Raw genomic sequence first — 16,496 nt, forward strand, 5'->3', positions numbered from 1 at the left:
TTTAGCACAAACACTGCTTTAGAAATAAACTTAAAACACAAAATGTAACCAAAGTAAGCGAAGAGTGAAATATGTATCACAGTGATTTCTTTTGTGATGAGGGTTTTGAAGTTATCAAGATGCATCCCGTCTCAAAGTAGATTGAATCGAGTTTTTTATGGTATGCATACAAGGCGCAAAAAGGGACCTAAATAGTCGTAATCTAAATGCCAAAATAACACAAAGAATGTACAAATATTGTATATGTATGTATACATCTAAGACACCCAGCCCCCTTCCCAAATGGTTAAGTAATGTGAAACACTCTCCAAACTGTTGTCGATGACATAGTAATAAAGAACGTCTGAGATGCAGAGGCTGTGTATGTACACCCCGTCCCACGCAAAGTAAATGGATGGTGCCTTACATTTTTTTGGAGAAACTCGATGTCCGCTTCAAATTTATTTTTCTCTTTATTTTGTACTACTTCCACCACTACTGACGTACATGCCCGGTCGTCGGATGTTGGAAGAATAGAGCTGCTGTCAAGTAACGAATTCACGAGGGTGGATTTTCCGGTCCCGGTTCCGCCCATGAAGGCGATTATTGTCCGCGGCAATTCTGTCTTCAATGATACTTTTTCCAGGTCTCCACTGAAATTTTTTCATAATGCCACTATTAAGTCTTCACAAAAATTCAACAATTTAGAAACCACTTGTTTGATTATTTCAGTAGGTGATTAAATATGATTTTATCCCTTCAAGTCCTTTGATTTAGATTGTGGATAAAATCTCTCTTAAATGAAATTTTATTTTAAGACATTGCATATTGCAATTACTTACCATGATTTTGCAAAATAAAATGTTCGACATTTTTTAGAAATAAATATTTCGTAATTTAAAAATGGATGAACGATAAAACGCAAGTTAACTAAATGTTGCTTCATCTGCCTTGAATTCAGCTTTAACACGTTTAAAATCGTGGATACTGGATACGATGACAATCAGGAAAAATAGGTAAAGATCCATCTACTCTACTAGACAAGAAAGGTAGACAGAAGGAAAGATAGAAATAAGCAAAATCAAATAATAAATGAATGAATGAATAAATAAACAAAGGGATTAACTAATGATCAACGGAAAGGAAAGTGGAAGGAAAGGAGCTTAAAACAAAAAGTAGAGCTCGAGACCTATCCTAATTTCAGCAATAAAAATGCTCACAGTACTTGAGTAATATAAATGCTTATAATACACGAGTAATAAAAATGTTCATAATTATTGGAATACAGAGGGAGCCACAGTAGCTCAGTTGATAGAGCTTCTGGCTCGTCTTCAAGGTCTCGAGACCCAACGAGGCAAGATGGCTCACCCGTTTCGTTCTGTTTAGGAAAGGCGAGAGATAGGTGTAAACAGCCTAAATGTTCTTAATAACAACATTATTGTCAACCATCGTAGCTTTCAGGCTTCAAAGACAAAAGAACTAACAGCAGTTTTATTATTATTATTATTATTATTATTATTATTATTATTATTATTATTATTATATTTAGTTAGTTAGCTAGTTAGTTAGTTAGTTAGTTAGTCAGTTAGTTGCTTTGTTAGTTAGTTAAGAATTCTAGTCACTATTTTGTCCTCGATTATACTTGTCATCAACGATCACTATTGAATAACGCATTGAATCAATGAATCATTCTGCCCCGTTCAAGAACCAGTTGTAAAAGCACGAAACTATCACGTTAACTGTGAGAAGGTCTAGTTACTATTAATAGCGTTTCTTTATTTTATTTATATTTTATTATTTGTTTTCAAGGGCCTTGTCGCTGATACATATAACGCTTGGTTAACAACATGTAACTTTATACTGATCCCCGCATTTTGTTCTTTATTCGATTGTTTATGCGTTGAACTTTGACTACTGTCAGCGTGTTCATCGTCTGCACAAAAGACCATATTGATTATCATGAGCTATATTTATATTTGCAAAAATGGATTATACATTGTAGGTAAATTAGTCCGTTCTGATTCAGATAGATGACTGTCTGCACAAATTAGTACTTGGACCTGATAACGTTAACCTGGCTAATAGTCCTGTGAGTCATCATGCAAAGTTGGACATAATGGTTGTTGTTGTTGTTGTGGGGTTTAACGCCATTTTTCAGCATATATATGGAGGTCAGTATTAATGGTGGAAGAAGAACCCGGGAAAACCCCGGAAAGAACCACCGACCCACGAGAAGCTACTGTTAAGCTTTCTCACATACCCACATTGGCAGAATCCGAGACTCGAACCCACGCAGACAGAGGTGAGATGGCAGTGATCCGTAACGGAGAGCGCTTTAGACCACTCGGCCATTATGGCCCCTGGACATAATGGTAATTTTTAGAACATAGATTTAAATGTAATACCATTGTGTTAACTTATAATGGTGAATATTAGCTTATATACATGGTGTAGACACATATTCTATTGGACAAGATTACCGCGAAGGTCTTAAACTTTGATTAAAATATGTGGTTTACAACTAAAATCGATATGTAGAAAGAAGCCGTTTTTCTTTTTTTCAGTCACAATGACCATACTTGTTGATCCATCGACCCCATCGCAATAGGCTTCATTCTTACCCAACGCGTAAGCTTTCCTAACATTTCGGTGAAGGCACATGGTCGAAAATGGAGTTTGTGTGCAGTAACATTTTTTATCAGCCAAATCAATCTACTTCTTCCTACCTTTAAGTGCAAGCCCACCACGTACGTTGGTCCATGTATGATGTGTAGAAATTTTCTTCTCGTAGTCACAGTGAGCGTGACCTTTTTGATTCTGTGGTCAAAGGATTCCTTTTTACCCAGAGCATTACCATAGACAAACCTACGTGATCTAGAACTGAGTTTTTGTGCAGTGCTCATTTTATTTTTCATTATTTCTTAGCCACAATGGCATTGACGTTTAATGCCAGAACCACAAAAAAAATTCTTACTCGAAGTACAAGTCATCCACAAAGTGTGGTCGAAGTATATGATGTAGAACAAAAGTTATTGTGTGCAAACAATTTTTTCTTCGCAGTCACAATGGTCATGACCTAGACCGTTGGACCCCTTAAACTCAATGTTCGTCTTCCTTACCCAAAGCGCAAACCATTCAAAAAGGTTGGCAAAGATAGCTGGTATAAAATAAACGTTATTTTGAAAAAAAACGATAAAGGTAATATACGGACGGACGGACGGGCAAACAGAAGAACATACGGACATGGTCATAATGCTCACTTTGTCTTTTGGTGATCGTATTAAAATAGAGCAGTGGTTCCCAAAGTAAGTGATAGCGCCAATTGGGGGGTGGGGTGGGCATTGAGGTTACTGAAAGGGGGGTGCTAATGCTGAATAATGATTTTTACACTGTAAAGTAGGGGGCTCTAAGAATAACCAAGGGGGCGGTGGCCCGAAAAAGTTTAGGTACCAATGAAATAGAGGCAATCGCAGTGTAGTAGTCCAGACAACAGCAGTAAATAGGTCACCAAAAACATAATGTATTTACATTTTGCAAACTTTAACAAACATGATATGTCTTTTTTGGAATATACTTTACCATTTTTTCGTAATATTACTAAACATATGCTTTACTCATCCAGATGGTTCTATGCTCCATATGCTTCCCTATTTCATACGTTTATATAGTACCCTAATCTAATTAGATTACTTTGGCCATATTGCGAGTGTTAGGTGAGTTCCATCAGATGCTAGACCACCACGATAATATGTTCAAACGTCTGTCATGATCAACCAAGTCTAAGACAGTGTTTGTTCTGTCTTATACAAAGGTTTGTTCTAATTTCCATAAATTCGTGTCATCTGGTAATGAGAGTATGCTCTCTAGTTTTATTGGATGATCACGCAGTTGCTAGTGATCAACACGAGATTCAATCCGCCATTTCTGTAAAGCGGGAAGCTTATTTTTGAGCTCCAGCAGTTCCAGTTCTATTCGCTCTCGTTGCAGCCTTGGAAAATTATTTCTGTGAGTACTTATGAATGTGGTTACATTAGATTCTTTGGACATAATTGTTAATATAGTAAGTTTGTATTATACATTTTTATCGGTGAATTTCTTCTGGCGCGCATGATGACATAGTACAGAGAAAACCATTCAAATGTGAAGTTTACCATTAAAATGTGAAGTTATGTCTTTCATATAGTAATAACAGAAGCCCTTTATGCCTTTGCTGGATCATTGTTAGTTTCATTTGATGGTTAATTGCAGCTTGTTTAAGATATGCAATGATAATGCAAGACTTTAGTAAATCGGTATAAATGAGTCATTGTTAATTTATAGCATCATATAAAAGCTTGTGTATTTTATGGTTTAGTTTACCGTCATACAAACTACATATGATCGCGGTTATGTGTAAATATGCATGCTGCCAATATTTCAGTGTGTAATGAATCTCCTTTAGTTTTCTTTCAGTTTTGCACTGCTATATATAACCAATTGTGTTCAGTTCATATGGAGAGTTTGAATAAATTCCACTAGATTCTAATGACCATTCTTGCCTTCGTATGTTTCGTTGGAACTGCGTTTAGCTACTTGGTCGTGCAGCATTAAGCGCGACGGGAACAGAACAGAATCTGACCAAAAACCACGACCTCTTCCGTGGCACAATTCACAGACCATCAAATGCCATATCATTCACTAAACATATACTCCAATGTTCTAGACCAAAAACAACTCGAGCTGATGGTATAGTCTTGCATACCTAGGCTGGTCAAAATCAGTTTAGAAATGAAGCGTCAAAACCATTGTCACAAACCACGGGCGACAATCCATTAAGTTTCCTTAATCATCCGAGAGAAACTGTGCTGAGATTTCTTCGTTTTTCATGAGTGGGCATAATAAAAAATAAGTCATCAACAGTACAATGTAACAATGTCTAACACATCAATAAAAGTACCCATTTACTTTATAACTGACTGGAAGAGAAATTTTAAATGGCTCTTGAAAACAGCGTGAAAGGTCTTGTAGGATTACGATGGCGAAACAAAATTTTACTCGGATAGCAGTGATTGGTTGAGGATGTTTATGCATATTTATGAGAAACTAGGAAATCACAGCATATGCAGCCACAGATGATAATGGGAAGTGTCGGATTGACGCCAGCGGCTTGCGACTGTGCTTCTAAGGGTGGTAAGAAGCTAATGGAATGAGATGTATCTTACCTCAATAATATGCGCATCTGTCGATGGAGATTAAAACCTTCCAACATGCTAGGAGAAAAAATGTGCAAACAAATCTTAACATATCTTGATATATAAAACTTTTACCCTAGTACCAAGCAATACCGATGACGCACAAGTAACCAAACCATGACATACTATGTCAAGCGAGTTAAATAAACTTAACATTTATTAATAACTGAATACATTGGAAATTAAGGCATGCACGATATAATCTGAAGGTATGAGAGAGGGAGAAAGAAAGAGACAGACAGACAGACAGAGCGCGAGAGAGACAGAGACAGAGATAGTAATGGTGGAGACTTACATCAGATCCTTAACTACGTCACTCTGGGGCACATCAGTCTTGTTAAGTTCCAAAAGAAGATTATCAATAAATTCTTTGCATCTGGAAATATATATATATATATATATATAAATATATATATATATATATATATATATATATATATATATATATATATATATATATATATATATATATATATATATATATATATATATGACTTTTGGGGTTATTTTTCTTGGCGAAAGCTTTTTTCACTTCAAGTCAGAAAAGTGGCAGTAGCAGATTTTGTTCAGGATGATGATTGCCAAGTACCGTCTTTACAGACTGTAAGCTAACGTGATTAATCAGATATTTTAATATTTTGACATGATAACAACTGATTGCAAACCACGCCCAATGACTAAGTCGTATAAATTAATTATTGATAAGTACCCATAGTTGGGTTTCAGTCCGGGTAGCTATTACAAATACGTATGTACTGAAAAAATAAAAACAAAAATGAATAGTTAATTGCTGATATTTTTATCTGTAAAAATTGACGTATTGGCTGCTTACACTGAAGTACTGACTTTTTATACGGACTTATTAGTGTATACAGGTGTATTTACTGTGTATACGGGCTATTGTCTGTGTATACGGACATATTAATTGTGCATACTGATGCACTGACTGTGTATATGGACGTATTTACTGTGCAGGTAAAAACAATCACACGCTTATCAATTTATTTACATATTTTAAAGAAAGAATTTGTTATATCTACCTCAAAACAATTTTGTCCAAATGTGCATTTTTCGAGGACCAGAGCTGGTTGGAATCTTTACAAATCGGTTTGGTCACTGTTGATGCTGGTCGTTGCCTTGACGACACGTTTACCCTTCGCCTCCTCTTTATCAGTGACATCTGGGAACCTGGCAAGCTCAATGGCAACACTTCCTGAACTAGAGGAGTCCCTTGCTCAGAAACTGACTTTCTTTTTATGCCGGAGGATAGACTAAATCTCATTTGTTGTGGAGTATATTCCATGTCACGGTATGATGATCGTCTCCGATATGCCCTAAAATATATATATATATATATATATATATATATATATATATATATATATATATATATATATATATATATATATATATATATATATATAATGGTGGCTAATTTTTATTTATCAATTACCAACTTGCTAAATTAAAAAAAATTACTCTGATCTTGACTTTTGAAATAAAATAGTTAAATAAATTAAAATCAATAATTTATCCTTATTAACCGTTTATTAATAAAGGACAAGGCTGCGCACGGGATGAACTTGTAAATGGACGGAAATTACAGAGTAGAGGGGTAATTCCATGGTATGCTGGATGGGGATGTTCAGGTCAGCATCTCACAAAGGTACGCAGTCACGATATATGGAATAAAAACTCATATACCTTTTCATGTACAATTTACATCTGTGTGATTTGGATTTTTAACGTAGCTTTAACAATTATTGAGTCATATCGTTACGATGTCTGCAGTGTGGCAGTTTATAGTGATGTCTAACAATGCGACATCATGCCGCAGACATATAGCATGATGTCCTGCCCGGTCACATTATCCAGACACATGGTCGACCAGTCCTAACACTAACCTTTTAAATGCCGAGCGCCAAGCGAGGGAGCTGCTTATACCATTTTTATAAGTTTTGGTATGACTCGACCGGGGTTCGAACCCTCATCCTCCCCCACAAATTACTTGTCACCATAATCCCTAGTTTGATCGTCCGCTATATTAATTCACTCAATACATTTTTCATTTCCACCATTGTTTTTTCACTGTACCGTATAAAGTATCGTTCATTCCTATTTGGAAGCGTAAAAAGACCGTATTAAATATGATGCACTATGAATTGGAGATTACGCGAATAAAAGCAAAAATTATCTATCGGTGGCTTTGAATATTACCAAGATGCCATTATTCGCCATTCAAATGAGAAAAAAATGTATTTACCTTAGATCCATATTTGCTGGTGGCGCGCTTTGTCATTCCACAGTTAAAAATGTACCATAGAGTATCCAAATATGGTACATGTATAGCAAGCCTTTGGAAAACGAATTATCGTGAGAATTTCGTGTTGTCTTTCATGGTGGACTAAGTGCGGTTAGTGTAAACATGCAAATATATTTTACCTCATATTGGCTCACTAAGTTTATAATTAGCTAAACATTCTTAAAGGATAACTGTAAATAAGTGGCCTGTTCGTAGTGGTTTCTTATTTAGCTTCTTTGCTCTGAAGACATGCGAATCTCGATGCAACTATGCACTAATGAACATTTTGGCCACACAAATTCCAGTCGGTTTTCCATTTGAGAGTCATCAACCGGAACTTCTTAATAAAGAACCGATTCATTCACCGGTCAGAGATAAAGACCTAATTGTGTTTCTAAAATTTATTGAAAAGGCACCTATTGATATACTAGGCTAGACAATTTACCAAGTTGGACAGTACGGTGGATTTATCCACTCTTACCCACCCGAGGCGACAATCGTACATACATTATGGAGATAATGAGAGGGAGGAGAAAAGCACCAGTTCAACGAAATAATTCAAAGAAATGGCTGGACAGTTAGAAATAGGGTGCTGACAGATTGTTTCTTTAGTTTTATATAATTACAGTACTCATCTTGACTGTAAATGAGCGAACTTCAGACCACTTCATGTGTTCAATGGTTCCAGAACCACACTAGTTTCCAAAGCGTTTCTCAACGTAAATACAGCTACTAGATGGAGTCGAGAATACATTATAGTTCCGTAATTTAAGTTGTGCAACACATTTTCTTTCTCATATTCGTTACTATAAAAGGCGATAAATTGTAAATGATATTTTCATTATTGTTTGTTGTCATCAAATGGAAGGTAATGCGATATTACGTCACTCCTTAAAAGCATAGGAATGTGGGGGAAAACATGTAAGATCATTAGGATCTATTGACTAGGAAATCTACAAAATACGTAAAGACATAATTTGAATTGTTACTCTGGCTGTCTTGTTTTCTTCAAATATTACCTAAATATCGATACTGTAGCTCAGTTTCGATGGCAGTAAAACTTCGGTTTTCTTGAACTGGTGATCCAAAACCTGATTGGTTATTTGCACTGTGACGTATTATAGAGCATGGGATAACCCTCAAGATTCTCCTGTGTATAAAAGAGTATATATTCTTATACAGATAGGTTGATGGATAGATCGTTTCATATACTGATTAATTAATGGATGGAGTCAAGCAAGTACGAACAGTTCCGATAATTAACCATGGCTGACGTCAAAATGCCAGCTAAAACCGCATTTGCTTGTAATACTTATAACCACACTTTCCTCATTAAAAATATTTTAAGAAGTTTTGCTTTAGATTTATCAGTGTTGAAAAATTAAAACGTGTTATTCGAATTTTTCTGAACTGCATGCGTAGATCGTGAATTTTATTAATCTTGTTTAAACTTGTTTAATGACCTAGGGGTTAGCACTGTTTAAAAATGAAATTGATGGGGATCAAATTAGTAAAGGCATTATAATCACCTGTGATCTAAGTAGTCTATCTGATTAAGCATTACACATTAGACAAAAGTATTTATTTCAATTAAAAAAACAAAAACATTTTAATACCAGTGAAATTAGCTTAATAAAACTTCAAAGAGATGCTCTCTCTCTCTCTCTCTCTCTCTCTCTCTCAATTATATATATATGAACTGTATAGTTTGAACTATCAGCTTATGTCACCCATGAAAAAATGACCGCTCCGGCGGCCTGCTGGTTAGAACTTCTGCCTCGGATGCGGGAGGTCGCGTGTTAGAGCCCCAGCCGGTACTAGCAGCTGCCTCGCTTGGCGCTCAGCATTAATAGGTTAGTGTTAAGACTGGTCGGCCGGTTGTCAGATAACACTGGACAACAAATTTTTACAAAAGTCATGTTACTGAAATAAAATTAGTCAATTCTTATCAATTTTTATGTGCTGAACACGAATATGACAGTCAAATTGCAAAATTGGCTCTAGTTTTTTTGTAATCCGCAAGAAATTAATGTTTACATAACGAAATGCATTCCAATAGTAAAAGGTCAACTGTAATAGCCTACCTATAAAAAATCAAGTCATTGACTACATCTTAGATTTCTTCGCCTGTCTCTTGTACAGCTGTTCGGGAGCATCTCTGAGGAGTGTCCAGCAGTAGTCAGCCAGCATTGTAGTGGACCATTTTCCCTGGTATCTTTGTTCCATTGTTGCGATATCTTGATGAAAACGTTCGCCGTGTTCATCACTAACAATACCACAGTTGCTAGGAAAGAAATCCAAATGGGAATGAAGGAAGTGAATCTTTAGAGACATATTGCAGCCAAGTTTCTTATACTTCATCAACATGTCTTCTACTAGTTCCTTATAGTTTTCTGCCCTAACATTTCCGAGGAAGTTTGTTGAAACTAGGCGAAAAGCATTCCATGCTTGTTTCGCGTCACCTTCCAGCAAGTTGTTGAACTGGTCATCTTTGAAAAGCTCTCGAATCTGAGGACCCACAAAAACTCCCTCTTTAATCTTTGCTTCGCTGAGTCGAGGGAATTTTTCATGCAGGTATCGGAATGCTGGCAAAGTCCGGTCAATGGCTTTCACGAAGTTCTTCATCAAACCTAGTTTGATGTGAAGGGGTGGTAGCAAGATTTTCTGAGCCTCAACCAGAGCTGGGTGTTGGATATTCTTCTCTCCAATGGCTACATTCTGCCTGTGAGTCCATTCCTTCCTCATGTAGTGCATTTCCCTTGCTCGGCTATCCCACTCGCATAAGAAACACATGTATTTTGTATATCCTTGCTGCAGTCCCATTAAAAGGGCAACTACCTTCAAATCACCACAGAGGTGCCAGCTGTACTTGTTATACTCAATGGAATTCAGTAGCTGCCTTAAGTTATCGTATGTCTCTTTCATGTGGACAGCATACGCTACTGGAATAGATGGAAGAATGTTTCCATTGTGCAAAAGCACAGCCTTGAGACTCAGTTTCGAAGAGTCCACAAATAGTCTCCATTCTTGTGGGTCATGAGTGATTTTTAAAGCATTCATGAGGCCCTCAATATCGGAACAGAATATCAGATTACTTTCCTTTCTGAAGAAAGGCTCCAATTGCTGGTGGCGCTTTCGATATGCAGTAATTGTGACATCTTCTTCTAGAAGATTCCATTGTTGGAGTCTTGATCCTAGCAATTCTGCCTTGTTCTTTGATAAGTCCAAATCACGAATCAGGTCATTTAGTTCTTCCTGTGTTATTCTGTGTGGGGTTGATGATGCACCACAGTGAAAATCTGGATCACTGCATGCTGATGGACCAGGAGAAGAACAGGTCGACTCACCTTTGTCTTCGTCAGATGAATCAAGAGAATATTCTGCTGGAGGTTCTGGAATAGGAAGTCCCTCACCATGTGGAACTGGTCTCAATGCAGACGGAATGTTTGGGTAGACTATTCTCGACTTCTTTCGCTTCGTTATTCCGCCGGAAAGAGGAGGAACCAAGCAGAAGTAACAGTCATTTAGGTGGTTGCTTGGCTCTCTCCACACCATTGGGACTGCAAACGGCATTGATGACCTTTTGCAATTCAACCACTGTGAAAACTGTGTTGTACATGTAGCACAGCATATATGCGGAGCCCAAGGCTTGTCTTGGTCACCAACCTTGCATCCGAAGTAAAGATGATATGCCTTCTTCACTTGAGAATTGATACTTTTCTTCTGGTTGGCAAATGTCACTTCCCCACAAATATAGCAAAAATTGTCCGCGGTATTAACACACTTTCGAGGCATTACTGTTCTTTATTGTACGTAAATGGATAAAATAATAAGTTTTATGTAACAGTAGCTTGAACTGTCTCGCACAACGTCTAAAATATTTTAAATGCTGAACCTATCTGATTGGGCTTTATATAGTACACTGCTTACGTCAGCTTCAGCAGCCGCCTGGCATTAGTATAATAGGCCTACACATGTATAGTACACTGCTGACGTCAACTTACTTCAGCAGCCGCATGGCATTAGTATTGCATTGCATCAGAAAATGATGCAATCAACTGTGGATGATGTGAGCATGATGGTATTATGCAATGTTACATCATTATTCCGGATGTTGCTGCAGTCCTACTGGAGAAATTTACACAGTGAAACATAGAAAATGAGGTATATGAATATCTTCAAAACGAGAGCCAATACAAATTTTTCACGGTTATATTCGTGTTCGGCACACCAAAATACTACAGATTAGGGCCTTTTCAAGTCAGTAATGATTTCACTGTTGACCAGTGTAATGTGACAGGGTAAGACATCATGCTACATGTCTAGACATCACTATAAACTGCCACACTGCAGGCATCGTAGTAGTGATATGGCGGAATTTTTTTTAAAGCTACGTTAAAAATCCAGAGCACATCACCCATGAAAAAAGACTTTAAACAATTTGCATAATGAACTAATGAAGTTTCACACTTAACTGAAGCAGGGTATGTATTTTAGTTTATCTCCTGTTCAGTATGTGTTTTTGTTTTGCTTACATAATCGTTCTTTATGCTTGTAAGCAATTGGCCGTGGATCCAAAAATTGGTTTTAGGATATGTATGCAGACTATGTTAATACTGATGCCACAATGCTTTGGCTATATTGATTCACAAAGGATACATTCGATACCTTATTCGTCGTCTCACAGTCAGACGATCTGCATAATTTCTGAAATGATCCCAATACCCGTTATCCCTTTATGGTTATGGATATCTGGCATTAGCCAGCAAAATTTTAAAAAATTAAAAAATACATTTGGAAAAAATGAGTACCTAGTTTGATTAGTGTTCTTTACATGTGGGTTTCTGAAAAGGTACAGGTTGTACTGATAATAAAATGGCATACTTCAAAATTTGAAAAGAAAAAATGTAAACAGTGTTAAAATCGTCGGCTCTTTGTCGAGCACGGCGGTGTGTAAAGTTTCACCTAATTACGTGTTATTTATTCGCTTCTTTGTTTACTTCACGAGTTTGTTAACCTATGAACAGAAAAAGAAACCAGACAACCCTTGGTGCGATTTTAAGTATTAAATGTAATAGTGTGAGTTTTAGTGTGTCAGACAGTTGTAAAAATCTGTCTGTTATAATAACGAAAGTACAATAATAAACGATTAGTAATAAAATGGTTGTGCAAAAATAGAAGGAAAATAACTGTGGTCTGGGTTTTGATAAGGGTTTCTCAAAAGTAATGACTCTTATATCTCTCAGCTAAACTCATTTTTTAGCATCCTGCTATGCTAAATTAATTTTTGGCATATTACAATTCTAAATTCATTTTGGGATATATGCTTCTATATTATGGCGTACTATACTGAACATGAAAATTTTCACTCTTTTTTTATATGTTATTAAAACGTCTAAATTGGTATATATTGTTATACTGAAAAACATTATGTTAATTTTTTTAAATAAGTATGAATTTTTATTTATTTTTTAAATTAAATTTATTTTTTAAATTTTAGGTAATTATTGCATAGCAACCCTTGCACCTTTAATTTTCAATATTTTTTTCAGCAAAAGTTTGAATAAAAGTCAGTAATTTATTTGTAAAGAAGTAATGAAAAATATGAAAACATTTTGTTTGGTTTCATGCCTGGGAATTATTTCCACTGTTTATTACTTTCTACAATAATAATAATAATAATAATAATGATAAACAACTATCTTTAACGAGTCTACCACATTAGGTCGTGGCTGACCAATCTGCCGTGTGGTCCTCAGCTTTTGTAATCGGCTACGTTTATATAAAAAAATATATAAAATACACAAATTAAAAATACAAGACCATGCAATAAAATCTGGACATATCATTTATAGAGTTGATGATAAAGTTTTCTATTCAGAACTTTTAATATGTCGTTCCAGCTGGTCGAGAAAGAATTTCTTTAATGATATTTTAAAAGAAGCAAGGGAAGTTGAATTACGTATCCTCACTGGTAAGGAATTCCATACAATAGGTACTGATACAATAAATGAGCTTTTGTAATTATTGGTTTTCGACAACGGAATCTGGAGATCGTTGTTAGTCGTCGATCGGAGATTGCGCTCAGTATTCGATGATCTTAGTTCTGTTATGTTAGGGATATAATTTGGAGAAAGACCGTTTAAAGACTTGTATGTCATGATTCCTTTAAAATAAAGAATACGTTTTTGTATAGGTAGCCATTGCAAACGTGAAAACAAAACACTCGAGGGAGTCATAAAAGGAAGTTTCAGTATTATTTCTTTTCTGGAGTATATCATTTCTGGACAGATTATAATTGGACGTGTTTCCCCATATGGTACAACTTTAACCTATCAGTGGTAGTATATAACCCGAAAAATAAAGTTCAAGTGATTGGAAAGGTAGAAATTTCGAAAGCAATTTTAACAGAGTTATTCTTTTGACCACCATTGCACATAGGTGATCGATGGTGTGGCATTCTAGTAACATGCACATATATACTCGCGTTTAAGTTTGATCAAACTGCAAGCTGTATAGCACCAGATCTGCAGTCGCATAATGCGCTGGCAGCTCTTGGTCAATTTAGTTTGTTGGAAGCAATCAGAAGAACAAACAACAAATACACTGATATGCCCGAGGCATTATGTTACATCAGATCATGGTCTATGTTTCTTGCAGTTATACCGGACTTATAAGCAAGTATATACGATATCTGCTTTCATAGATTATAGCAGCTGTTTATTAACACAGTTGCATGGCAAATAATGAGAGGATAGAAATGAGAAATTCACAGTAATACTCCACTGCATCTGTCGACTAAGCATTTGTAACTGTCAGAAAATGAAACACATGAAAATAAAAATGCGTAATAGAAGATGTACTATTCAACTTGCATTATCAAGTCAGATGTCTTAGAACAAGACTAACAGAAATCTAAGTGAAAGAAATTTATTTTAGTGTTCATTTTGATTGAGATAATTATTGCAACAGCACCTCGTTGTGGCAGAAACTGACATCACATTGCCATTAGCGGTGTGACTTAATAATGGTTCATTGCTGCTGTTAAATATATACCAGAAATACTTCAGAAGAATAGCTTCAGATCAACTTGTAAAATCATATTGTAAAATAATGCGGTTACACGCCGTACATAAGAAGATATTATTTCTTGTTTGAAATTCCGGACATTAGACTAATATCAAATTTGTTTGAGGCAAACTGACTTATTTGTCCTTATGTGTCATCTTAGAAATATTGGTTAGGCTTCTGTATGTTATTTAAACATCCAGAGAAGTTTTGTTCATATTGAAAAAGCTTCCTGTATCGTAAAAAGTAGAACCTCCATGAAACTGTATTTTTTACGACAAGATCGCGTTTGATGGTTGTTGACACTGAAACTATTGCATTTTGCTGTAAAACGTGGCACTGGTCTCGTCACTATGAGTAATTTGAGTGTGTTAATTATCGTTCCTAACAACTGGTTGAGTACCTGACGCAATAAATCTGAAGCATATCACGTGTCCTCTGCACCCTAAGCTAACGTGCTTCGGCTACTCATGAACCAAATGTCATGCCTTGCAAAGGCCCAGGATATCGATTGTCTTTAATGTAATCTATTGGTCAACCTTTCTGTCTTAAAGTGAGCTGTTTTGGGATTTTAGCTCTTAAATCTCATTTTCGAATTTAAAAAAATATCTTTGATTTTTAACCCTATTTTGTCTATTGTTAATGAAAAATACGGCAGAAATTTAGCTTCCTGGTTTTATAAGTATCTTTCAAAATACTGCAGATTCCTGAATGCCAGTAAAACACAGTTTGTAATAGTAGTTTGCCATGAAGATGAAACAGGTTTGGTGAGTGATGTTTAAATAGACAAGGCATATAATTGTAAGAGCTCGACCAATCTTTGCCATAAAATGATAGTCCAACTGGCCTCAGATGACAATCGGCTCCTCCACGTTGACAACAATAAGGAATGTATTCTGAATAAATAGTGTTAAGTTTTAGGCTCATTAACATAGTAACAAGAAAAGAGCGAAGACAACAAGCTTTGTAAAATTTAACAAATAATTTATTTGCTTAGAAGAACATGGTATAAATGAGAAAAAGAGCTTACGGTTTTGCGAATCAAACTCAAACATAATCCAAGAATTAAAAAATAGAAGTCCTAAAAAATAAAAAGTCCTAAATGAATCTGAGTTGGAGTCCGGTTAAAAAAAACATCCAAGATGGAGGACGATGACGTATGCATTAGTCAGTGTTGTCCTGATGTGTCAACAGTTCTTTGTTGAGCCACAGAAAATAATATTCCAGTTATGAATTCCGAATAAAATTTCAGTAAATGTCTTTTGTCCAAGAGTTATGTATGAGCACTTAAATATTTCCAGGGAAAATAATTAATAATTCCATAAAATAGAATTTCACTGGTCACAACAAAACACCTTTAAGTGTCACTGCTTTATAGCCTAACTGACTAAATTCTCTATAGAAAATAGTTATACACTAATTAAAGACGCTAAACAGATTCCCGTATGAAGGTCACATGATCATGTTTCTAGAACAACCTAGAAGCTTTACATGCCTAACATTACGTACTCACAGAATGGCCTCGATTTCACTTTATGACTCTACACTAAGAAGGAATATAAAAATTATATATAAAAAGTTGTATGCTTCAACTCACTGATTTCTGAATCAAGGTCAGGAACTAGGTCAGCATTAGATACAATGTTTCTATAAAGTTGTTTACGTCCAAAAAAATCTGAACCCTATTCTATACAACTTTACAATAACATGTAATGGAATTATAAAAAAATTAAAACTAACAAACAAACAATTAAATTAAATATAAATTAAATCAAATATACATAACAATGGTGTGGAAGATATTCAGAACAATTTTTAAGGGAGATATTCGGAACAAATAAGGAAGATATTCCGAGTAAAAAGTACAAACAATATTCAAAACAAATAGTACAAAGTTTGAAAGGTGCGCGTCACAT

General features: G+C 35.6%; 1 protein-coding gene across 2 annotated transcripts in view; it reads right to left on the reverse strand.

The window, feature by feature from the left end:
- LOC149780495 (nuclear GTPase SLIP-GC-like) overlaps positions 1 to 16,496 on the reverse strand; it is a 149,922-nt gene that overhangs the window by 78,508 nt on the left and 54,918 nt on the right. Inside the window, exons 2-5 of one of the 2 annotated variants that reach the window (XM_089937456.1) lie at positions 8,532 to 8,662; positions 6,251 to 6,544; positions 5,506 to 5,586; positions 407 to 632 (exon numbers count right to left, since the gene is read on the reverse strand). In XM_089937456.1, coding sequence (XP_089793582.1) covers positions 407 to 632; positions 5,506 to 5,586; positions 6,251 to 6,513 — 570 coding nt within the window. In that variant the 5' untranslated portion in view covers positions 6,514 to 6,544; positions 8,532 to 8,662. The remainder of the gene's footprint in view (positions 1 to 406; positions 633 to 5,505; positions 5,587 to 6,250; positions 6,545 to 8,531; positions 8,663 to 16,496) is intronic. The other variant, XM_089937457.1, reaches the window with a different exon arrangement.

The sequence above is a fragment of the Sinohyriopsis cumingii genome, chromosome 16 (genome assembly GCF_028554795.1).
Source record: "Sinohyriopsis cumingii isolate HCF-2022 chromosome 16, ASM2855479v2, whole genome shotgun sequence".
Lineage (NCBI taxonomy): Eukaryota > Metazoa > Mollusca > Bivalvia > Unionida > Unionidae > Sinohyriopsis > Sinohyriopsis cumingii.